Source organism: Mytilus edulis, chromosome 13, assembly GCF_963676685.1.
Source record: "Mytilus edulis chromosome 13, xbMytEdul2.2, whole genome shotgun sequence".
NCBI classification, from domain to species: domain Eukaryota; kingdom Metazoa; phylum Mollusca; class Bivalvia; order Mytilida; family Mytilidae; genus Mytilus; species Mytilus edulis.
In genome coordinates this window covers 51549254-51575433 of record NC_092356.1, presented here as the reverse complement: position 1 = coordinate 51575433, position 26180 = coordinate 51549254, and the positions used below count along the sequence as shown (strand labels likewise).

The following is a 26180-nucleotide window of genomic DNA, read 5'->3' as shown; positions in this document are numbered from 1 at the left end:
AGATTTTCGGCGATTAAATATTTCATACAATTGTTCATCTTAGCCAAAAGCACAGTTTTTTTTCTGTACATATTTTTTGTAATCCAGAATTAAAAGTATTAAAAAACGTTTAATTAGTTATGTATATTAACATAGAAGCCAGCTAGATAATAACAATGGCACGTATATTTTCAGCATTTATTGGGTAGAACACAAATCTAGGGTGCTCGCATAATGCAGCTTAACTGTACAAAAAAGGTAGGTCATGTAGGTACATAGGGATTTTTTTTAAATTTTTTTACATTGAGTCAATGGGAGCAACATTGCGACTTTAACAGTGCTTATCAAAAATGTGTAAGGGTTCAGCTGAACCAAGCGTCTCGCCTACTTTTGCTGTTAATCAGACAATAAAAATGAAGAAAAGTATCTATAAAAATATTCCTCTTGATACTATATTTTGATTGAGAGAAGCTTCTGTCCATGTTTGGTAAAAATCCAGGATAGTTATGAATCTAATAAATGTTTTAAAAACTTTAACAGCAGACTGTATGTAATGTTAACTGGAAGAAAAAAAATCCTTCTAGATACTAGCTTTTGATCATAAACGAAGCTTCTGTCCAAGTGAAGTGTTGCAAATCCATGATAGTATAAGAAAGTAAATTATTAAAATTTTAAAAACTTTAACCTCAGAGTGAATGTATTGTTTCCTGGCAGAAAAACAGAGTCTATTTTAAGTGTAAAATACGGAATAAATTGAATTTTGATTTTACAAAATTTACTTCTGGATACAATCTTATGATCATAAACAAGCATGTCCAAGTTTGGTTCAAATCCAGTAGAGTTTAAGAAAGTTATTAAAATTTTAAAAACTTTAACCACAGAGTGAATGTAATGTTTCCCGACAGAAAAACTAAGTCCAGTTAATTTTAGTTTTTTGTTTATAATGCGAAGTTTGGTATGACGTCCATTGTCACTGAACCAGTGTACTAACTTATTTGTTTTGGGGCAAGCTGAAGGACTCCTCCAGGTGCAGGAGTTTCTTGCTGCCTTGAAGACCCATTGGTGGCCTTCGGCTTTTGTCTGCTCTGAGGTTGGGTTGTTGTCTCTTTGACACATTCCCCATTTCCATTTTCAATTTTACAATCATTCTGACTTCAAAAAATACATTTTCTCTCTTGTTCCAACATGAGACTTCTATAACACAATTATAGGAAATCTGTGCAAACATTTAAGACTTCCATTAAATTAAGTAATCAGATTTAGAAATAGTTTAAATATGGCTGCTACATGTATATGTATATGCTATGAGGGCCCTCATGGGGTTTTTGATTATGTGATTACTTGGCCGTTTTTTTAATGATTATTTGATTATTAAGCCAAATATTTCATGATTATTTGATTACCTAGGACTGTATTTTTAGTTTATGATTATTTGATTACTAAAGATAAGCAAATATTTAATGATTATGTGGTTATATTGGCAAAAAAATGGTGATTATGTGATTACTAGGACCCCCCCATGAGGGGCCTCTGCTATCAGAGACAGATACATATATGCACATGTGTATATATGTCTCTATGTCTCTGATGCTATATATACAACTCTTAGCAACATTTGCATGTTTCTAGAGATCCCAGTATCAATATATTAAAAGTTGATAAAACTTACCTTATGTTTTTATAAATTAAATTAAGCTGTCCACCAAATATGAATACAAATTATATCATAGAACAACATAACACTTTTCAGTTCAAAATAAATGTATCCAAACAATGGAATTTCCCTCCAAAATAGACATATGACTTAATTAACCAATTATCATACAGAACACAGTCTTCATAACACAAACTAGTAAAACCTAGAGAGTTAAAACCAATCTATCAAAACTCACTGAGCCATGACAAGGTGGACCTTAAATCCTATGACAAAGTCTTACAATAAATATAATCACTGATGCATGACTAGAAACTATACTCAATAAATACTAAGAATTTTAAACAGCAGAAGACCAATAACGAGAAATTCCTAGTCCTACGGTATATTTAAGGCGTTACTAAAGTAAACATTTCAATTATAGTCCAAGGGCAGGATTTTATGAACGGGAGGCGTAATTACGGTTGCCCTGGTAGAGGGTCTATGGAGAAACTCAGAAGCTCCTGGGTTTCAACAATTTAGCCTTAAAATATGCCGGAAGAAGCCAGACTAATAAATACCTCTCTAATTTAGATTAGGTTCTGGGGTGGTGTTCTCGAAAGTATCCTAAGATTCGCCCTAAGTCATAGATAAGACCAATTTTAGGATCGACTTAGAACACTCTTAAGTTGTGTCTCGAAGCTATCTCAGACACATCTTATGTTAAGATGTCCTAAACATATCCTATGTGCGAAATTCTAATTAGTTAAAGACGAAATCATATGATAAAATGGTTTACGGAATTTTGTAATAACATGTATTTAATAAAATGCATGATTTCAAATGTAATTATAAAATAATATCACAAAGGATCGTGATTTAAACTGGAAAACAATTTGTATTGAAATGAGAATAATGAATTCGTAGTGTCATCGTATCGTAAAATACGAAGTAAAAAGTTTAAAATCATGCACAATTTCCGAGTGTATACGAGTTAATAACCGATGGTGCGTTTCATTTCATGTTCACGTAAAAAATTAAGAAAAAAGCATGCAAAAAGTTAGGATGAAGATATGATGATCTTAAGACACCTAATTAGGTGTCCTAAAGTTAGGACGAAAAATGTGATATGTCCTAAGTTAAGAGAGCTTCGAGAACACGACTTAGAACAAAGACTTGTCATAAGACGGTCTTAGGACACGTCCTAATCCTAAGATAGCTTCGAGAACACCACCCCTTGTTTCTTTGAACAACACAATGTATATGAAAAATAGCCTTATTCAATAGATAACGATGTATTGTTTTTTTTTCTTTTCGAAAAAAGAGGGGGGCGTACGCCCACTACGCCCTTAACTAGACCTGACCCTGGCTGTTTTGTTTTGACATGGACAAAAGATACCTGACAATATTTGGTTATTTAAACTGTGTACCGGAGTGGACCAAATCAAGCAAACCTCAACTGTTCTACAGGGACGAAAAAACTGCAGTGCAAAATCCAGTTAAGTAATGAATTTTCTGAATCATACAATGCATTTGAATTTTAGTTATCTAGGGTATGCTATTCCTTAATTTTTTTTCAGATGCACAGGTTTGTCTGTATACTTAGAGTAAATTTTGAGGTGAAATGCAGCCATTTTAGCCAAAGGGTCCACCTGAACCTTAAATACTTGAAGTGCTAAATTATATAAATCCTGCACGTGGCCGGTGCGCTCGACTCCAATTAATTGACTAGGTTGATTGTCAGTTTTCCTATCGAATGTTTGTGGTTCTCTTCGGGCATTTCGGCTTCCGCTACCAATCAAAACTGACCGCAACGAAATGGCACAATATATAAAATCACAAAAATACATAACTCCGAGGAAAATTCAAAACGGAAAGTCCTGTTAATAAAATGGCAAAATCAACACAACAAACGAATGGACAACAACTGTTATATCCCTGACTTGAAAACTGTGTTATATTCATTTGCCCAAAATATGTAGCTTACTGTAACAATGATGATTTTTTTTTATCAAATACTACATTTATCAATTATAATACATGTAATGCAAAACCTCACATGGTAACAATTTGTAAGAAAAAATATACCATTCAATCATTGTTGACCCGTTGTTAGCTGACTAGGCTGACTGGAAACATTATTCTGCATGCTCTTGTCTCAGAGAGAAAAAAAAGAGTTAATAGGCAAAATAGTTTTATTTTGAAAAATAATTAAAACTTACTCGATATATATTTTAAAGCAGTGCTTTGACCTATAGTAGTTAACTTTTACAAATTTTTACTTGAATGGAGAATCGTCTCATTGGCACTCATACTTCTTATATCTAATTCAATCAAAAGTTGACGGACTTCAACGGGTTTAACCAAAAGATCCATAAATTCATTGTTTTACCAAGTGTAATTATGGTAGGTATGACAGAAAAAAGGGGGGGATTTGGTTGATCATATAGGGAATCACTGAAGCGTGACCGGAGCGGCCCTCCTCTGAGGCAGTCATTGGGCCCACAATTATCAAAATTTCTGGATCAGCATCTGATGGAGGCATGAAACAGAACTATATTTTTTGACAGCTAACTCTAGGGACGTTGCGGCAGCAATTATAAAGTTGTTTGTATTAAATTGCATAAGGTGAAGCCAGGACTACCTTGGTGGTTTCGTTCGGACATAGGTCAGCATTATGCTTTTCCATGCGGTGTCTGATGACATGACCATTAGACATAAACAATCTTATCAAAGACACATATGTATTATACGTATACTGAATTTTGTTAGAGAAAAAAACAGATAAACTGAGTTACAGCCAATTGCATTGAGAGTGTAGGGAAAGGTAGGATCGTTGGTTAGCTGGCTTGTTTATAGCTGAACCGCGAAGTCATTATAAGGTTGGTATACTATCCTCCTTTAGAAGTAGTCTAATCCTACAGACAGATAGATTGGTTATCTGTCGGATGAGTCTACTCTTAAAAAGGGTAGTTTACCAAACCTTATAATGATTCATGGTTCAGCTACCAAGCAAGCTAACCTAGGATTCCTCCTTTCCCTACACACTCATTGAAATTGGCTGTAATTCGGATTATGTGATGACCAGGTCCATCCACTCCCTTTGTTATCTTGTATTAATACATTTGTACTACATTGATTCAAGGATTTGCATCCTTTGCAAATCTTTGATTGATTCCAATTGCTAATGTGCTATTTTTCTATAAAATCATTATTCAACTAAACGTCTCTACTACAATTAGGAATTTGCACCATAGTATGAATAATTCAGTGAAAAGATATCATTTATTTAATGGTATATGTTTTGTAGATTGTAGCTATACTGAATCTAGAGAAAGCTGTCGTATTTGGAACGTTAAGAACATGAAGTCAAATGTTAATGCTAGTGTACTTTTAACTATTCTTCTTCTTAAACATATGTACATGACAAAAGGAACAAGATCAATATTTTCATAAGCCTACCAGAAACATGTCTCATTAATACAAATTGGCAGACCCGGCATTTCTTCCAAGGAGAGCACAGGCACATGTGCCTGTGAAGGAGGATCGTGTTTAGATATCCAGTAGATTGAGAGAAGACCCAGCTCCAAGTTATCTCTATAGTAATCGTTAATTTTTAAAAAATACAGCTCAGTTCCTTAATCGCTAAGGAATTCCTTTACATCATATAGACTTATTTTTGTTGATGCTGTCTTGGGGATTCCAAGTAAACTGTCGACACTTGACACCTATTTTCTTTAGAAGTTCGATTTTAAGAAATCTCAAATTTTATGATTATACACTGTATACAAGCTTTTTTCACTGTTATATATAGGACATTGAACTTTAATGCCGAACTTGTTGGCATACTGCCTCATACCTTTTAACATTACTTCAAAGAGTTGTTTAATTGTTAGCTCCAATCCCGGCTTGCCACCCTCTGCCTTGACCACAACTTAAAAATAATTCTCCCTCTCATTACCTTTACCAATAATTGTAGCTAGTATGGGTAGGCTAGATTATAATAGTTTCAATAACGCGTATAGGGTATCTGAACCAAAAAGTTGGGGACATCGTTCCAAGCGGCAAAATACACTAAAATGCCAAGAAGAAAGATAAAAGACAACCAAAATATGGTTCAGTCTTCAAGGCATGTTGTTTCATTGGGCAAGTTTCATTTGTAAAATAAAACACTACCACTGGATGTCTAAGAGGTGCCGCCCCCGTCACGCTTCAGTGATTCCTTATATAATCAACCAAATTCTTTTCTCAAAAGCCCCTAAATCCGACTCTTGACTATATGTTCATCAATTTGAGGCAACTATGTTATAGAAAATATAAACTACATGTATATGAAAATAGTAACATGAAAGACTTCTTCTCTCTTAAATAATAGCCAGTGAAAATGTTAACATGGCACATTTTCCAAACATTTCCTGTTTTGATGAAAATTTAGCAGTTCTTAAAAGAACTCCTACTTTTTGCATATTTCCAATGACTTAAAGGCTTTATCTACTGTATAATTCCTTTGTTGGTGGTTAATGATGAACCCAGTCAGAACTAGCTTATAAAAAATTCTTGTGTAACATAATGGTTTCAACTGGTTCTTTGTCAAAAAAGATCAACATTTTCTAAATTAGTCATACAGTGGTGATACACATCAGTTCAAATTGGGATCCTTATTATGGTCCATGTTAAAATATTCATTACATTCAATGAGGGGGGGAAACCTTTTTATGTTAACCTGTTTTGGCCTTTTTTAAGGTGTTGTTAACTGTTATCTGAGATAAATTTAAACTGTTAACTGTTTTCAACCCACTGTGTTAACTGTTATCAGCATTTTTGCATTTTTCGTTAACTGTTTTTTGTCAAAATCGAGGTGTTGTTAACATGTTAACGGACCCCCTATTGCCCCCTTTCAATGATTTGGACGGAAAAAATAAAATCCAAATCAATGTATTTTGAATATTAAACACATTCAGTGGTTTAAGGTAGCACTACAGTCTAACGATGATTTTTTGCAGATATTTTTTTTATCACATAATTTTGAAGTAAGACTTATTCTGCAGAGTTTGTAAAAATCCCAAAGTCATTCTCATATCACAACAGGGAGTAAATTGATAATAAACTTATGTAAATAAAAGCACATGGTAATTAATCTAAATATATAGGCATTTGGGAGGGGCTAATATGTCATTCATCTGTTGATACCAGTGTCCAGCTGTTAATCCCTGACCACAAGATAAATATTGTAGTCTTATCTTATTGCTTTGCAACAAAAATAATTTATATAACATGGAAGTGAACAAAGAGAAAGAAAAAATCTAAAAGGAAAAAATCTACAAAAAATTAAATAAAATTAATATGGTACTATGGGAAAGAGTGGGAAAGTATTTTTGAAAGCCTCTGACTGTCTGTATAAATGTCTTCTTTTTGGTCTTATTAATTTAAATACAGTTTTATGCATTTTAACTAATTTTCAGTTTATGTGTAATTTGTCAGTGCCATTAAATTAAAAAAAAACATGTGGGAAAGTGGATTTTCAAGAAGAGTGTGGTCTAACTCTTGATCTTTTTATGAACATATTTTTTGATGCACACTTTTAATGTTCTAGCTTATTTCAGACAGTTTATTTCTTTTTTTTAAATTCAAATGAAAGTTATATAGAGAATAATGATGTTAAACATTGATTATATGCAGCTGGTCAATCATTTTATTCTCTTATCTTAGACTGTCTGGAAAGAGGTGGAGCTTTGGCTATACTTAATTACTACATCACAGATGTTGGTCAAATCTGTGACGTCAAACTTCCGCCAAATGCCAAGTTAGTGTTGGACAGTTCTTATATAATGCAAAATATACAGCATTAGAGCATCAAAGACACAAAGTGTGTGGTTCTATTGTTATAGTAATGGTATAAGGATACTCCTGGGGTGTTCCCAGTGGAATTTTTGTATTTATATTTTCTTTATAGGGGTTCTAAGGGGGAAATTCAGTTTTTAGGTCATTTCTCAGAACAATTTTTCATGAGAATTGTAAGGAAAAAATGAAAATAGAAACTTAACGATTACCCCTTTGGCCTGACTTTGATATATATGATTAAAGGGTGTATTTTCTACAATACCCTGTCCCAGTTTTTGGATAATTTGTTTCTAAATGAATTTATAGGTCTTCAAAGATGAAAGGTGAAATGAGGTTTGGAACCCAGCAGTTAAATCAATATATCTTCTTACTGGAGGCTTTTATCAAAAATCTAAAACACGGTTTTGTTGATTGTTTATGGTTGATTAAAGGGATGAAAACAAATTTTTACTATCATTTGACATGAATGTGCCATTTTCATCCAAGTTGGAAGACCACTTTTTGGGTAATTAATGAGCTATATTTTGAAATTAATCAAACCAAAAATAAAGTTATATATAGATTAAGAAAGAGTTATATTTTAGCTTTAAAATGGGTTAAAGATTTTAAAAATCCATTGAGTAGTTTTGTAGAAATTAATCTTTAAAGACTGTTGATTGGAGTCAGAAAATTTTGACTGTAGTGCTACCTTAATATAGTTTTTTATGGTATATCATATTTGTTTTTCATTGCTAATTGTTTTGTACATAATTGATGCCATTCATTGGTTTTCTGATTTGAATTTTTTCTTTCATTTTGTTATGTCAGCATCTTTTAAAGCTTGCTATGTGGTGTGGATTTTGCTAATTGCTGAAGGTTATCAGGCAAACAAATGTATGTTTCTAAAATCTACTTCATTTGGCAATCTAATTAAAATATTGACCTCTGATTTTGTTATACTACATATGAGTAATATAAAGAAATCAGAGATCAATATTTTAATAGATTGATCATTTGGTCTCTGGTGGATAGTTGTATCATCAACAATCATACCTTATCTACTTATTTTATACCGCTATATTGCAAATCGGCACCCTTTTACAGACTACTTCATATTGTACATGTAGGTCTTGAAATAATTAGATTAAGAATATGCACAAACTTTCAAAATTTCCCTGTTCCAGAACTATGCCTGCAAAATCATCAATATGAAATAAACAACTATATTAATCTTATGAATCATTTTTATTTTTATGTTTGTGCTTTTTGTGCTTTTTAGATGGAAGATGACAATCATTATCTGCTGTATTGTTCTCATTGTCTACCTCATGTTTTCTTTTATGCTTTTTAACTTTTTTCACACTTTCAACATCTTCACAAAGATGAGTGTCATTTTCTACTTCTGCACCAATGTTTGTATCATTATCAATTTTATCTTCATCTGTATGATTATTTTTCTTATGTTTAGATTTTTTATGTTTTTTAGTAGATGATAGTTCTTCTGTCTCTTTACTAACAATTGGCTCATTGCAGCTTTTATCCGAATCACATTCTTCTTCTTTTTTCTTATGTTTCTTCTTTTTCTTTTTCTTCTTCAAACTGACAATTTCATCATCCTCATCATCTTGCTCATCGGATTCCTCTTCTTGTAATTTGGACTTTTTGTGTTTCTTTGACTTTATAGCTTTAGATGTCATGTCAGCGTCCTCCTCATTTAAATCCACATCGTCTTCTCCGTTAGATTTGACATTTTCTTTTCTTTTAAAACAAGCAACAAAGAATCCATTTGTTAGGGAAACTTCTGGTGTCATTCTTAGAAAATGATCTGAGTGCTCATAGCCTTCTATCCCTCGAATCGGCCAATCGGGCATGATGTTACATAAATCAAACATTTCTTGGTATTTTTCGTAAACGTTTTCAACAACTTCTTCATTTTCTTGGGAATGTATTGAACAAGTTGAATAAACGATTGTTTTAACATTTGGGAACTTCATGGCTTGTTCCAAAATGAGTGCCTGAAAATTTGAAAGGCTCTCTAAACGATCAGCAGCAGAAGAGTCATCATCATCTGTGAACTTATTCATTCTGCTGACTATTCCTAAAAAAAAAAAAAAATATAATTAAATATCATGAAGATCATTCAGTCCAAATTAGGTCGAAATTGGCCCAGTGCACATGGTTTCAGAGGAATACATAGGGATTTATTTATTTTCATGGGTACCAATTTTTTCGTTGATTGATGGAGGAAAGCTTGTATCTTCCAGTGGATATTTGATTTCATGGTTATGCCAAAGTCTGCATACAACCCAATAGCAAATTTGTACGTCATTGAACATTTAAATTAGAGGTTCACTTGTACCAATGAAATCAACATAATTGATATCCAACAAAGAATAATGAATCCACTATATTTTTTTGTAGTTTATAAATGAAGGAACAGACAACAAAGATGACATACAATCACCATAACAATGATGTCAAACTCCCAAGTAATAGAGATAGCACATATGGCCCACAGAGCCAGCTTAGTTTTTTTACTCTGTTGAAGACCACTTGGTGACCTCGGTTGTTTTCTGCTCTTTGGTCAGGTTGTTGTCTCTTTGACAAATTCCCCATTTCTATTCTCAATTTTAGTAGCTTTATGAAAAGAAACTAACATGGCAAGAAGATTTAAATTGGTGATAATTACAAGTCATCTCTGAGCAATATAGCCCTGATTAAGATATTTCTGATTATTTACAGCATCATTGGTTTAATCAATGGACACCTTTCTGAATTTGAAAAGAATCTGGCAAGAAATGATGGTGCCTGCATGGTGAAAACAATGGATATAGTTTAATCATCACCCCTAGCCTCCCAAAACCATGCTCATTATTTTCAATTATTTTCAGAATATTGAACATGTTGAACTCATTAGCTGTGGTTTAGAAACCTTTATAAAAATTTGAAAAAGCATAGACATATAAATTGGGAATGTGTCCATGGGACAGATGATGCCAATGCTTGTCTGTTGTATAAAGTTATAAAGGGACATAATTGAAAAAACGGTAATAGTGATGTTTCTCAAATTTGTACTTGATCTGAGTTTTGTGGTAATAACTAATTTGTATAAGTTTCATAACATTTAATTGAGACAAACTGAAGTTAGAAAACGGGAACGAAAAATTCAGCAATTTTTCCATTGTCAAGGAGCATATCTCTAGAGTTCAATAAAAGTGACAGTGACACCTCCAAAAATTAAACTTGATCTGTGTTTTGTGGTAATAATCATTGTGTATAAGTTTCATATTATTTGGTTGAGGCATGAACTTAAGTTAGAGAACAGAAACCAAAAATTCAGGAAGTTTTCCATTTGTACAGGGCATAACTCTAAAATGTTAACAGTGACAACACCAAAATGCAGACTTGATCAGTATTTTGTGGTAATAGGCATTAGGTATAAGTTTCATAATATTTGGTTGAGACAATCTAAAGTTGGAGAATTGAAATTTGAGATGTACGTAAAGGCGGACAAGGGTAAAACTTAATGGCCCCTCCGCTACAGTGGGGACCTAAAAAGAAACTGCTAACAAGGAGACTTCAAAATGATGGTGATCAGGTCTAAAATAAATAAGCTCATCAATGATGCATGGGGCTATTAATATCCCTATAACTTATGTTAACATGTTGGTTTTTTCTTTCTTCTAAATTGAGACATTTAAATCAAAAGTTATTTACCTGAACCGCTACAAGAAGGATCAACTAGAATGTATTCAACATCTTGGTACTTTTCATCATCAGGATTGACTCTTAGAAAGTCCTGACACCTCGTGGTGACACAGGTTACCCCAGCAAGTGATGTTAGTTCCTGGAGTGTGGCCATTCTTCTTCCATCTTTGTCAAATGCAAATATCGTTCTGTAAAAATAAACCATTGATGAGAAAGCTTAGAAAATGCAAATTTGTCTGAAGTACCAAAATGGATTGTTAACCTTGATCTTTTTAATATTTTATCAAGTGACTGCAGGTCTCTAATATAATCTGTGTTTTTCAATTGGCTTAAACCTATACCACAAGGTTCTGTTATAATATCATTTACAATTTATGTTAATTTTGGAATAGACAACTTTTGAGTTTGATGCATTTCTGTCAAAAACTTTGGTTTCATTGAACATCATTCGTGCATTTAGTATGTTTAGAGGCATCATCACTTCCTTCCAATGTTGAGTGAGTGCTTTGAAAAATATGATGTCTTTTTGCACAAATTATGCAGCAAATCAAATTCTTATAGTTAAAATTGAGAATGGAAATGGGGAATGTGTCAAAGAGACAACAACCCGACCAAATAAAAAACAACAGCAGAGGGTCACCAACAGGTCTTCAATGTAGCGAGAAATTCCCGCACCCGGAGGCGTCCTTCAGCTGGCCCCTAAACAAATATATACTAGTCCAGTGATAATGAACGCCATACTAATTTCCAAATTGTACACAAGAAACTAAAATTAAAATAAAACAAGACTAACAAAGCCCAGAGGCTCCTGACTTGGGACAGGCGCAAAAATGCGGCGGGGTTAAACATGTTTGTGAGATCTCAACCCTCCCCCTATACCTCTAACCAATGTAGTAAAGTAAACGCATAACAATACGCACATTAAAATTCAGTTCAAGAGAAATCCGAGTCTGATGTCAGAAGATGTAACCAAAGAAAATAAACAAAACGACAATAATACATAAATAACAACAGACTACTAGCAGTTAACTGACATGCCAGCTCCAGACTTCAATTAAACTGACTGAAAGATTATGATTTCATCATATGAACATCAGGCACAATCCTTCCCGTTAGGGGTTTAGTATCATACCATCATAACATATGAGAAGAACATAACCCGTGTCATGCCAACAACTGTTTTTAGAATAAATGTGTTTAGTTCCGATGCAAAGACCTTATCAGTGACTCAATATTAACGCCAAAATATGCAATCTTTAATGACTTGACAACAGTATCGTAATTATATCCCTTCTTAATAAGTCTATTCAAAGGTTTTGTAAGTTTCTGAGGTGAATACTGACACCTTTGTGCTTTATAAAGAATATTACCATAAAAAATTGGATGTGAAATACCTGAACGTATTAGAAGTCTGCATGTTGAGCTATATTTACGAATGATGTCTTTATACCGATGATAAAATTTAGTAAATGTTTTGACTAGTTTGTGATATCGAAAACCCTGGTGTAATAATTTTTCAGTAATACATAAATTTCTCTCGTTAAAATCGAAAACATTGTTACATACACGAGCGAATCGTACATGTTGAGATATATAAACACAGTAAGATGGTGACAAGGGAACGTCACCATCTAAAAACGGATAATTAACGATAGGAAATGAAAAATCATCCCTTTTATCATAAATTTTAGTATTCAGCTTTCCATTAGTGATATAGATATCAAGATCGAGAAAAGGGCAGTGGTCATTGTTAGTATTAGCTTTATTTAAAGTAAGTTCAACAGGATAAATTTCATTAATATACATACTGAAGTCGTCATTATTGAGAGCCAAAATATCATCCAAATATCTAAAAGTATTATTAAATTTGTTTATCAGATGTTGTTTCGATGGGTCTTTGCTTATTTTTGTCATAAATTGTAACTCATAACAATACAAAAACAGGTCCGCAATAAGTGGTGCACAGTTAGTCCCCATTGGAATTCCGATAATCTGACGATATACGGAATCTCCAAAGCGAACAAAAATGTTATCTAGTAAAAATTCAAGGGCATATATAGTATCAAAGCATGTCCAATTAACATAGTTTTTTTGTTTATTGCTACTAAAAAACCAGGTGCTCCGCAGGGCGCAGCTTTATACGACCGCAGAGGTCGAACCCTGAACAGTTGGGGCAAGTATGGACAAAACATTCAAGCATGATACAGCTCTGAATTTGGATTGTGATTAAATTTTTGACATTACATGGGTTTTTTTTACACAAAACAAATGCCAAGATTTTACAAATCAATTAAAGATTTCTTCTTCAAACTTTTTAAATCTAAAATTAAATAGTTGACACAGCATAGGTTTCTGACACAGAATGAATGTGGTCTAATGAACTTAAAAGGTTTTTTTTTGCCTTTGAGCAATTCACTATGCTGTTGAATATTAATCCTCTCAAAAAAATGTTTGAAGAAATTTTCTTTTTATTTATGAAATCTGAAATGAGAAAAATTTAACCCCCCCCCTTTTTTTTCACATCCCCGTTTCCCTTTTTCAAAACTGATATCAATTCAAATTTCTAATGGAGTTTGCAACAATAACTACTCATTTAAATACATCATAAAATATTAAGATGTAAAAAAACTGCTTGTTATCACTGAATGGTAAAGATTATTTAAATTTATCAGTTGGTAGTAAAAAGTGTATATACATTGTATATTGTATATAACAAAGATTTAAGTTGATTCTGGACAAAGAAAGATAACTCCAATTAAAAAAAATTCTTGCTATTGCACAATATTGTGCAATAGGATATTTCTTGCTTACTATTCTGGACAAAGAAAGATAACTCTAATTAAAAAAAAATTTGCTATTTCACAATATTGTGCAATTAGATATTTCTTGCCATTGCACAATACTGTGCAATTGAAAAGACTTGCTATTGCACAATACTTAATATAATAATTTTAGATCCTGATTTGGACCAACTTGAAAACTGGGCCCATAATCAAAAATCTAAGTACATGTTTAGATTCAGCATATCAAAGAGGCCCAAGAATTCAATTTTTGTTAAAATCAAACTTAGTTTAATTTTGGACCCTTTGGACTTTAATGTAGAATTTGAAATTTGAAAACAGGACCAAAAATGAAGAATCTACATACACAGTTAGATTTGGCATATCAAAGAACCCCAAGGATTCAATTTTTGATGAAATCAAACAAAGTTTAATTTTGGACCCTTTGGACCTTAATGTAGACCAATTTGAAAACTGGACCAAAAAACTTCAATAATCAAGAATCTAAGTACATTTTTAGATTCAACATATCAAAGAACCCAACCGATTCATTTTTTGTCAAAATCAAACTAAGTTTAATTTTGGACCCTTTGGACCTTAATGTAGACCAATTTGAAAACGGGACCAAAAGTTGAGAATCTACATATACAGTTAGATTCGGCATATCAAAGAACCCCAATTATTCAATTTTAATGAAATCAAACAAAGTTTAATTTTGGACCCTTTGGGCCCCTTTTTCCTAAACTGTTGGGACCAAAACTCCCAAAATCAATACCAACCTTCCTTTTATGGTCATAAGCCTTGTGTTTAAATTTCATAGATTTGTATTTACTTATACTAACGTTATGGTGCGAAAACCAAGAAAAATGCTTATTTGGGTCCCTTTTTTGCCCCTAATTCCTAAACTGTTGGGTCCTAAACTCCCAAAATCAATACCAACCTTCCTTTTGTGGTCATAAACATTGTGTTTAAATTTCATAGATTTCTATTTACTTAAACTAAAGTTATTGTGCAAAAACCAAGAAAAATGCTTATTTGGGCCCTTTATTGGCCCCTTATTCCTAAACTATTGAAACCATAACTCCCAAAATCAATCCCAATCTTTCTTTTGTGGTCATAAACCTTGTGTCAAAATTTCATAGATTTCTATTAACTTAAACTAAAGTTATGGTGCGAAAACCAAGAAAATGCTTATTTGGGCCCTTTATGGCCCCTAATTCCTAAAATGTTGGGACCAAAACTCCCAAAATCAATACCAACCTTCCTTTTATGGTCATAAACCTTGTGTTAAAATTTCATAGATTTCTATTCACTTTTACTAAAGTTAGAGTGCGAAAACTAAAAGTATTCGGACGACGACGACGCCGACGCCAACGTGATAGCAATATACGACGAAAATTTTTTCAAAATTTGCGGTCGTATAATGACCTAAAAGAGTTTGAACATATATATTCACATTCTGATTTTTTGAATGCCCATTTAATTAGGTGTGTGAATTTTTTCTTAATGAGAATGTGAGGCAATGTGGTATACAGGGTAGAAAAATCAAAACTTTGAACAGATTCAAAATCACCAATATAAGCATGCAATTTATCAAGTACTTCCAACGAGTTCTTGACACTCCAAAAGTAATTTATTCCACTATTTTCGAAGGCCTTATTTGAACAATTTATTATCAGGTTTTTAATTGTACCAAGTGTGCTGGTAAGAAGAATAGACAATTTAGTAGTTGAACAATGGCTTGAAGACGAAATAAATCTATATTTGTAAGGGGTTTTGTGTAGCTTCGGAAGCCAATACATAGTTGGGACTTTCATTGTATTTGGCTCTGCTTGTAAAGCGGTGGCTAAAAGTTTATGTTTGTTACAGATTTCGTTTTCTGAAAATGGAGTATTAGCACTGCTATCATTAAGGAATCATGATTAAGTACCTACGGAAATATAATAATATTTTTTGTTTATCCTGCATAATGATGATTATGAAGACTCTTGCCCAACTTTGATAGTGCATGGATACAGGCAATCCACATTGTCTGGTAAATGACGTCACAAAGGAATGCAATAATTGAGGAGTTTATCTGGTGAAGGACATAACTTGAAAGTGGTCTATAGAATGCAGTTTTTAAAGCTTTAAGCATTCAGCTCTAAAGTAAATATGTATTTCTTCAAAAGAACAGAAACACAAGTTTCATACCAAGGTATAGTTTGTTTATTTAGTTGTATGATTTCTTCTTTTTTTTTTTGTAAAAAGATTATATTCTGATCTGATTGACTGATTGTTGGTGTTTCAACACCATTTTTGAGTTATTTTGCGGTAGCCAGTTTTAATTGTCGGAGTTAGCCAGAGTGCCAGGAGGAAACCACCTCCTTTTGGTAGGAAACTCAGGGACTAAACTTAAACTCTTTTTCTCCAAGGGCCAGCTGGGCCCTGAAATATTTTGGGGCCCAACCTATTTTTTTTATCAATAAAATAAAACTTTAAATATACTTTTCATATACTAATAAAGCCTTTTTATGAAATCCTTTATGTAATATTTGAGTCTGAAAAAGATAATGCATGAAAACCATGATAACTTCATAATATTTGAATTATTGCCATCAGAAATATACCATAAGATTTGACAGAACTAATATTTAAAGATTTCCCCCCAAAATTGTTTCCCTTCAATTAGAACTTCCTGTTGACAATATGGCTGTTTCCATAAATCATTAAATATTATTTCAAATCCAAGCCATCCTCTAAAAAGAGTTGATTAAAAATATTATTCAATTACTTTTCATAGAAGATTGGTTATCATACTAGATATTATGATATTTATTTATGAGATTTTGCATTTCGTTTTTTCATTGAAGAACAAGTTGTGTTTATGTAACAAAAAATATGTTCCGGCGTGACATTTGTTCTGCTGGAACAAATTTCATAGGAAATATGTTCCGCCAGAACTTATATCACAGAAAATATGTTCCAGCACTGTAAAATTTGTTCCGGAACTAATTTTTTGACCAAATATGAAATAAGTTCCGGAACATATATCATAGCTCCATGAATTTTGTTCCAGTTAAAATCAAAAGTTTTAAATAAGTTCCTGTGATATTAGTTTAAGACCAATATGTACATATTTCAAAGAAAATCAATGAATAAGTTCTTCTCAAACCTATTTTCACTGAAACAAGTACTTTTGCAACATATTGCACAGCCAAACATTTTCTTGTTACACTTAAATTATAAAGCAAGCTACATGTAAATGCTGTACTGAGTGTGCTGGCATGGGATACATGTGCAATTGTAGGCATGACTGTAAAGTTCTACAGGATAAACATGATAAAGCGATGGTAATTTATCATAATTTGTATCTATGTTTTATGTGGTATTCCTCCTTGGTTCCTGTTCACTGTCATGGCCCTATTTCTAGTCATACATGTGTCATGGAACAGTTTCAAAAGAGTGTGTCTTTGGTTTCTTCATGTCTTTTGGAATCATTAATCAGTTATTTTGTCCTTTTCAAATTAGTTTATATGTTCATGTTCATCTTTGACTTTAATTTTTTCTGAAAGATTTTTCTTATCCTACTCTTTTCTGGCTCAAAATGTCATTTTGATATTTTTTATGTTTATAATTAACTTGAACATTTGCTAAAGTCCATAAGATTCTTATTGGATGATTTACATTTTTCATTTATTATATTATCAATATATTATACTTATTTTTATAATGCACTTGAATGATAACTTTAAACTCATTGATGACAAATGTTCAGTATATAAAATAACCTGTTTAACTAGTGGAACATATTTCACAGACTAGGAACAGGTTTTTGTCAAAAACGGACTTGTAATAACTCCCTTAACAACTATGATGTATCTTTGCAGCAATTCAGTTTCAAAAGCCCAACTAAAACACTTAAAAATAATGAATTAATCTTAGCTTTAAGGAAGAGTGTTTAGAGAAGGTGTACACATGTGTCAAATCATGACATCGCATCAAAAACTTAGTTGTCCGACTGGGTTTTGGTTATTGAAATGACCTGGTACAGGTTTCCAGAAATACACCGTTCTATATTCCCACTTTAATAAGACAATTAGGTTTTTGTTTGGTAACAGTATTTATACGCCCATTTTTTTGTTTATATCGTGGGGGAAAGGATAGATATGGGATTCAATGCAAAATATTATTTGTCACCAGCTGGGCGATCAGGAAGATAAATATATTTGCCCAGCCAATAATCTGATTGTATTGGGCAACTGGGCGACCTTTTAAGTTTAGTCCCTGAAACTGACAAACCTAGACAATTAAATGGAGTCCAGTGCACCTGACAAGCAGAGTTCAATTTCAAAAATTTTGAGCCTAATGAATGAGGTAATAAAAATCTCATTCACAACAATATCAACAAGTTTTTCATAATAATTCATTAATCTCATGGTCATTGCTCATTTTAATAGGGGTTTGTATTACATTTTTTAAGATCTTTATACCATTATGATGTAAAAATATGAATTAGTTTTTTTAACTTGCAGTGAATCATGTCTGGAAATTTATAATTACTTACCCATGGTTTTTCATTAAACTAGCCACATGGCTTGTCTTGTTGCCAGGTGCAGCACAACAGTCAATAACAACACTTCCTTTAGTAGGGTTTAAGATGTGGGCAGGAAAACAACTTGCCTATTCATAGAAAATATAAACAGGAATAAAAAATAAAATTAAAAAAAGTTGTAAGACTCAATATCCCTGGCTATAACAGGCATATTATTAATTAGTGGATTAAAACAGTTTCATTCTTGAATTAATGCATGTGTTTCCCATAGCAAAATAGAAGAAACATCAGGTTTTAAGCACAGCAAATCTCTGACAAGAATCAAAATATACTAAGAATGGTATTTATAGCATATCTTTTGTTTAAACATTTTAGATTATGCAATAAATCACTAAGTTTTCTTGAAATAAATAAACACTCTAACCAATAAATTGCAATTCTGTCTCAAAATTTGCAGATTTGGGCTAGGAATTAGACCGATTGAGGCCTGTGATTGTGCAATCCAAGATGGACTTACAATATTAATGGATTTTTCAAAATCAGGTCAAAATACATTATGAACTAATGACCACTTGATAATGCATTAGTTGTCTTGTAACCTCAGTATTTTTCCAATTTTTCCTTAATTAATATTTGTCTGATCATAATTTACTTGGCAGCCATTCCTGTTCCAGAAAATGAATTTGTCTAGGGATTCAATATTAACTTAAGACACCGTTCACTTACAGTGTATTTTAGAATGTTTGCTGTGGCCAAGGTTTTCCTAAAGCCTTTTAGTTCAGAAAATGCAACAAATCATTTACTACATACTTTGTTTTCACTTTTCTCAAGATTAGAAATCAACCAATAATATCAGTCCATTACTTTATTTCATAATTCTCACCTTATCTTGCAGAATTATCTCCCCCTTTAACATTAGTTCATGGTCATGAAAATCTGTCCCAGGTGGAAAGACCAAAACATCAGGTAAATGGAGATCTCTTGTAAAATGGTGCTTCTCAAACTCTTTTATAGCTTTTCTAAACCTGAAAACACATGTTTATTTTGATTTATGCTAAATGTCCACCAGCCACCACCACCAATGGATATCCTAAATTCAGAAATCATAGCCATGCTTTTGTTGTCAGATGTGAAAATGTGACAGTATCAGTTTTTCAACAATAAAAACTTGCATGCATAGTTTCAGTTGTTATTTTCCTTCATAACGTTTAGCGACAACATTTATTAGAATTAGCATTTTTGCCAGGATTCAATGAATCATTATAATGAATTCACACATTAATCTATAATTTTGAAGTATTAAGAAATATAATTTTCTAATGAGATAAGACTAAAATTATTACACCAGGGTTTTCAATATCACAAACTAGTCAAAACATTTACTAAATTTTATCATCGGTATAAAGACATCATTCGTAAATATAGCTCAACATGCAGACTTCTAATACATTCAGGTATTTCACATCCAATTTTTTATGGAAATATTCTTTATAAAGCACAAAGGTGTCAGTATTCACCTCAGAAACTTACAAAACCTTTGAATAGACTTATTAAGAAGGGATATAATTACGATACTGTTGTCAAGTCATTAAAGATTGCATATTTTGGCGTTAATATTGAGTCACTGATAAGGTCTTTGCATCGGAACTAAACACATTTATTCTAAAAACAGTTGTTGGCATGACACGGGTTATGTTCTTCTCATATATGTTATGATGGTATGATACTAAACCCCTAACGGGAAGGATTGTGCCTGATGTTCATATGATGAAATCATAATCTTTCAGTCAGTTTAATTGAAGTCTGGAGCTGGCATGTCAGTTAACTGCTAGTAGTCTGTTGTTATTTATGTATTATTGTCATTTTGTTTATTTTCTTTGGTTACATCTTCTGACATCAGACTCGGATTTCTCTTGAACTGAATTTTAATGTGCGTATTGTTATGCGTTTACTTTTCTACATTGGTTAGAGGTATAGGGGAGGGTTGAGATCTCACAAACATGTTTAACCCTGCCGCATTTCTGCGCCTGTCCCAAGTCAGGAGCCTCTGGCCTTTGTTAGTCTTGTATTATTTTTATTTTAGTTTCTTGTGTACAATTTGGAAATTAGTATGGCGTTCATTATCACTGGACTAGTATATATTTGTTTAGGGGCCAGCTGAAGGACGCCTCCGGGTGCGAGAATTTCTCGCTACATTGAAGACCTGTTGGTGACCCTCTGCTGTTGTTTTTTATTTGGTCGGGTTGTTGTCTCTTTGACACATTCCCCATTTCCATTCTCAATTTTATTCATAGACATACTAAAATGTAATAAACTTCATTTGATTCACATTTATTTAGATTCTATAATCCTACCTTTTCATGTTGGTTGCTGGTGAGACCACATATTCCCATTCTGATTCTAGTGCTGATATAACTGCCTCTACTGTTGTCTTGATCAGGTTTACTCTTACATACCTTGGCAATGCTATGTCTGTAAACAATCATCAATATAAAAAGGTCATTCAAATAATATTTCTTAATTTCAAATTATCTTAATACATTTCATGCATTAAGGCTATCAAAAACAAACTTTCTACTCCAAATTTCCAAAATAAACAAATATATCACTGATCAATTCTAAAATTGATTTTTTTTTACGCGTGTCCCAAGTCAGGAGCCTCTTGCCTTTGTTAGTCTTGTATCATTTTTAATTTTAGTTTCTTGTGTACAATTTGGAGTTTAGTATGGCGTTCAGTACACTGAACTAGTATATATATTTGTTTAGGGGCCAGCTGAAGGACGCCTCCGGGTGCAGGAATTTCTCGCTGCATTGAAGACCTGTTGGTGACCTTCTTCTGTTGTCTTCTCTATGGTCAGGTTGTTGTCTCTTTGACACATTCCCCATTTCCATTCTCAATTTGATGTATAGCTAACAGGTTCATTTATTCATATTGATGTCCCAGGTTTTTTATTATCATTTGACATAAGGTGCAAAAGTGATTGAGATTATTCCAAAGCCATTAATAGAAAATAAAGTTAACAATTCCCAAGATGAACATTCTGTACGTAAGTGCCTGTCTTCAGTCAGGAGCCTGGAATTCAAATGTTCAACGTCATTTGTTGCTGTTTTACATATTTGTTTTTTTTTTGTACATTAATCATGTTAATTAGGCTGTTAGTTTTCTCGTTCAAATGTTTACATTTGTGATTTCCGGGTATTTTATAGCTACTATGCAGTATGAGCTAGCGCTTTGCTCATTGTTGACAGCTGTAGGGTGACCTACAGATGTTTTTTGTACATTAATTAGGCTGTTAGTTTTCTCATTCAAATGTTTACATTTGTGATTTCCAGGCATTTTATAGCTACTATGCAGTATGAGCTTTGCTCTTTGTTGACAGCTGTACAGTGACCTACAGATGTAATTTCTGTTTCATTTGGTCTGTTGCAAGTGTTGTCTCATTGGCAACCATACATCTTCTTTTATATACATAAATGTATATGTTTGAAAAAACAGCCTCATTTCGATATTAAATGTACAAACCTTGTTCATCCATGACTTCAGACAAACTAGTTACACCAGCTTCTTCACATATCTTCTGGTATGCTTTCTGTATATCTGTCTTGTGTCTAGTCATTGTTTGCTGAAATGTATCATAAATACCTATCATCTGAACTATTTTTACATGTACTACAGAACAGGAACAAAACATTTAGGTATTTGAAACATAATAGTATTGTGGTCAAATATATTCATAATTCAAACAGAAAAATAAAAATATTCTTGACTGAAAAAAAATTAGAAAAATCTATCTAAACTTACAAAAACTTTAAAGGTAAATTATATTTCTGTAAGTCTTCTCATGTTTGCCCATGTTTGTCAGTCTATTTAAAATAATTATGTGGTTAGGGCTTGCCGCTCCCTTCACTGCCTTCATCCACCTCTGCATATCTTTTAATCATGTTAATCATTATGATAAAAGTTTTCCAGCCACAGTCCCTATGGAAATTTTATACTTAGTATTGGTGCTGTATAAATGACAGTTACTAATACCAACAGAAATAAAGAACCACACTAGATGTTTTACTATTTCTCATAAAGATTACCAAAGATTACCTTAAGTCTTCCTGCTCTAACCAGTCCTTTTTTACCGATCAGGAAATCAAATAGTAATGCCTCTGCTAAACTGTTGTCATATTTCAGTAGATGCTCCGTCTTCAGTAGGTCTACTTTGTCTGCTATATCTGATAGGTAGCTGCCATATCTCAATGTCTCACAAACCAAAGCTAGCAACTGCTTCTTGTTCTAAAAATATAAAATTTACTTCATGTGTACTATATAAGGCTATTTGGTTATATTGAAAATTAAATTTATTTGTTATTTTCATTTTGTAATTGATCTAATGATAAAAAAAAATTAAGCATGTGTTTTTCCCCAATGCAGCATTAAGTCTTTGATTTTGAAGTGATGAATGCATTAGTTTAAACCCTCGAAGATAAATATGATATATATAAAACTTCATCTCACGCTTCAACAATCCAAATACATGTATTGCCATACGATATTGTAAAAGTATGTTATAGTTACCAAATTAAAAAGTGTTGGGTATGTGTAGATACACCATAGGAGGGGCTAAATTTCACGAGAAAGCTTTGCTTTCGAGTGAAATTTAGTTCATCCTATGGTGTATCTACACATACCCAATCAAATTTTTAATTTGGTAAATGACTTGTGCCAAAGTTCATTAGACGTCACAATTAACTGATATCACGTGATGAAAAGTGCCTTTCCCGCTGCATTATCAGTTTGCGCGTTTCAGTCGTCTGAAATGGCTGCAAAAATGGAGATAAGTGACATTGACTTTTTGAATGTAATTCCCCAATGGGACAACAGTAAAGACGATCTAACATTTGGGCTCAGAGGTGTAGATGAGCATAGGAATCTGTCCGTGGATCAGTTCGAACTGGGAAAGGATCAGACGGGAAGCTATATATTATTCAAGGGCAGAGCCAACTAAACGTACAAAGGTCAGTTTATTTTTTCTTAAATTATTAAGTATTTTTCTTTCTTGTGTATTTCAATTCGTTCGTTTGTGTAATTTTGTCACATGAGTGACGATTTTCAGAAAATACGGGTGTCTTCGTTGAGGTCCGCGCTTCAACAGGCGATTCATTTATGCAAATTCACTGTAAAGACGGCAGGTATATTCATATCTTGCGTAGCGTGTATGCTTATTACGTTTTACCTAATTCAAGCAATATAAAACTGTTTCATATTTCACTGTTATTTTGGATTTTAAACAAATAAAATATCTTATCTTATCTATTTCATTAATACATGTAACTCAGTTTTGTTCAGTGTATGATTTAATTGTCACTCAATGTCAATTATACTTCATTTTTTCAGGTGGACTCAATCAGCGGAACTTGAGTGCCAAAAACTTAAAACACTATCTACAAAATCCAGTACTATTTAAGATATATGAACAATATTTTAATATTGTACGTGATTTAAATGGAACAGCTTTTTATAGGAGACCGCTAGATAAAGGAAGTATTAAGTTTGGTGAACAGTCAGTAGGGGTCAACAAATTGTCTAATATCATGAAAACCATGTGTGCAGAAGCTGGAATAGATGGGTATTTCACTAATCTGGTAAAAGGACATGTGCCACACCATTATACCAGGTGTCCAGGCAGGAGTCCCAGAACAAGAAATAATGAACAGGACAGGCCATAGGCCAGTGGAGAGTGTTAGAAAATATAAAAGGGCTTCCAGTGAGATGTTAAAGGATACCTCAAACATCCTTGAACCGAGTGAAAGCATGTGTAAGAAAATTAAACATGAAGACAACACAGAAATTCAAAATCGCACGGAAAATCAAGAAACATCAAAAAGTGCAGCAGAAGGCGTTGGAAGTTTGTTCACTGGATGTGTGTTCAATTTTAATAGTGGAAGTTAAATATATTTGTGATTATTTCAGTATTTGAGGATTATGTGGTGTATTTTATTCAAAGGAATATATTCATTGGAATTCCATCCTTTTTAGTAGTGAAATTATGCATAATGGAATTTATGCATTTTTTTTTGTAGTGAAATTACCAGTGTGCCATTCTCGAGGATTAGAGTATTTAATATTTTGCTTCTAGTTTCACATTTTATTAAAATTAATAATACAGTTATTAAAATTCATTTTTGTACTTTTTCTAAGAAAAAGAAAGGATATGGGGTATTTGCCAATGAGACAACTACTCAACACTATAGTTTTAGTAAAAATTTAGAGTTGAAAAATATTACAGGAAAGAAAATGTTACATTGTAGGTTCTGGCTAAAAGTGTGAGGTATCTCACATACCCCACATGACCATTTTAAATCTTCTGGTAAACCAATCAGAGGGTTGATATGGAACTGTGGTGTATGTGTAGATACCCTCACACTTTTTCAATGGAAAATTAAACAAACTATGGTACAAGTTTTTTTGCTCGTTTTTTTTGTCATGTTTAAGTTGTACATTTGATATTTTTCATGATATACATGTATACAAGTCTGATTAAACAGATGTTCGAAGTCTGTATTTGTAATAATTTTGTTGTTTCTATATACATTTGTATCCTCTACGTTTCTTTCATAGCTCAACAAACTCAATTCTATTTTAGTAGGTCTATTATCCACTAATGATTAGTATCAAAGATGTCATAATTATTTGGACTTATAAAGATAGGGCACTAGTTGGCAAAGGCATGAGTTGTTGTGTTATTGTTACCTGTAAAAACAGCCCCAACAGGGTTTGGGGGAAACCAATTTAGGCAATTATCTTTTTTGCATGACCTTAGAGCAGTGTATCCCAAACTCAAATGATTAAATGGCTCATCAGATATTTGTTCAAAGTTATATTTTAAAATGTGGTGCCTCCCTTATTATATGGGAATGGCTCTTCTTCTATATCATGTTGGGCATTAAGTATTCACTCCTCAATTAGTCCAAATAATAATGGCGTCTGGCAAGGCTTTTTTTCTGGAACGCCTTCCTACCACAGGCACTTTCTATCCATGGGAAGATCTACTATCCTTATACATGCTATATATTACGTAATTCCCATGAGTAGAAAACAAGTGACTTAGACACTGAGATGGCATAGTTAGTGCATTTTTACATTGTTATAATCAGAGACATATATACACATATATATATGTCTCTGGGGAAGCACTAATGACAGGACGATTGCCCGGATAGTGACAGGATGAAAATCTAATAAAAAAAGTGAAAAACAATATTTTTGAGTAAATAAAGTTGACCGGACGGTATTCACACTCGCCGTTATACGCTATACATATATTCAACTCCTCGACAACAAGTGTTAATATCTCTTTTGTTTTACAATATTTTTCCATAAAATTCAGGAATCTGTGAGAATAATGAATATTGGATACGACAATATAAATTTATAGTAAAAAAAAGGTTTTTTCTGCTGAAAAAAATGACCGGACGGTATTCACGTTCGCTGATATATGCTTTAAATATATTGAAATGATCAACACAAGTGTTAATATCTTTTTTGTTTTACAATATTCGTCCATGAAATTCAGGAATCTATGAGATTAATAAATATAACATACGAAAATATAAACTTCATGATAAACAAAAATGTTTTTCTGCCAAAAAAAGTTGACCGAACAGTGTTCACATTCGCCGATGTACGCGTTAATTATATTGATCTTATAAAAAAAAAGTGTTAATATCTTATTTG

At 32.7% G+C, this 26180-nt stretch overlaps 1 protein-coding gene across 2 annotated transcripts in view; it reads right to left on the bottom strand.

The window, feature by feature from the left end:
* Positions 1-8658: 8658 nt before the first annotated feature.
* LOC139499889 (28S rRNA (cytosine-C(5))-methyltransferase-like) overlaps positions 8659-26180 on the bottom strand; it is a 19380-nt gene continuing 1858 nt past the window's right edge. For both annotated transcript variants that reach the window (XM_071288519.1, XM_071288518.1), the window contains exons 2-8: positions 22551-22739; positions 21978-22077; positions 20809-20926; positions 19338-19479; positions 18467-18582; positions 11150-11328; positions 8659-9530 (exon numbers count right to left, since the gene is read on the bottom strand). In XM_071288519.1, the coding sequence (XP_071144620.1) occupies positions 8665-9530; positions 11150-11328; positions 18467-18582; positions 19338-19479; positions 20809-20926; positions 21978-22077; positions 22551-22739 (1710 nt within the window). In that variant the 3' untranslated portion in view covers positions 8659-8664. The remainder of the gene's footprint in view (positions 9531-11149; positions 11329-18466; positions 18583-19337; positions 19480-20808; positions 20927-21977; positions 22078-22550; positions 22740-26180) is intronic.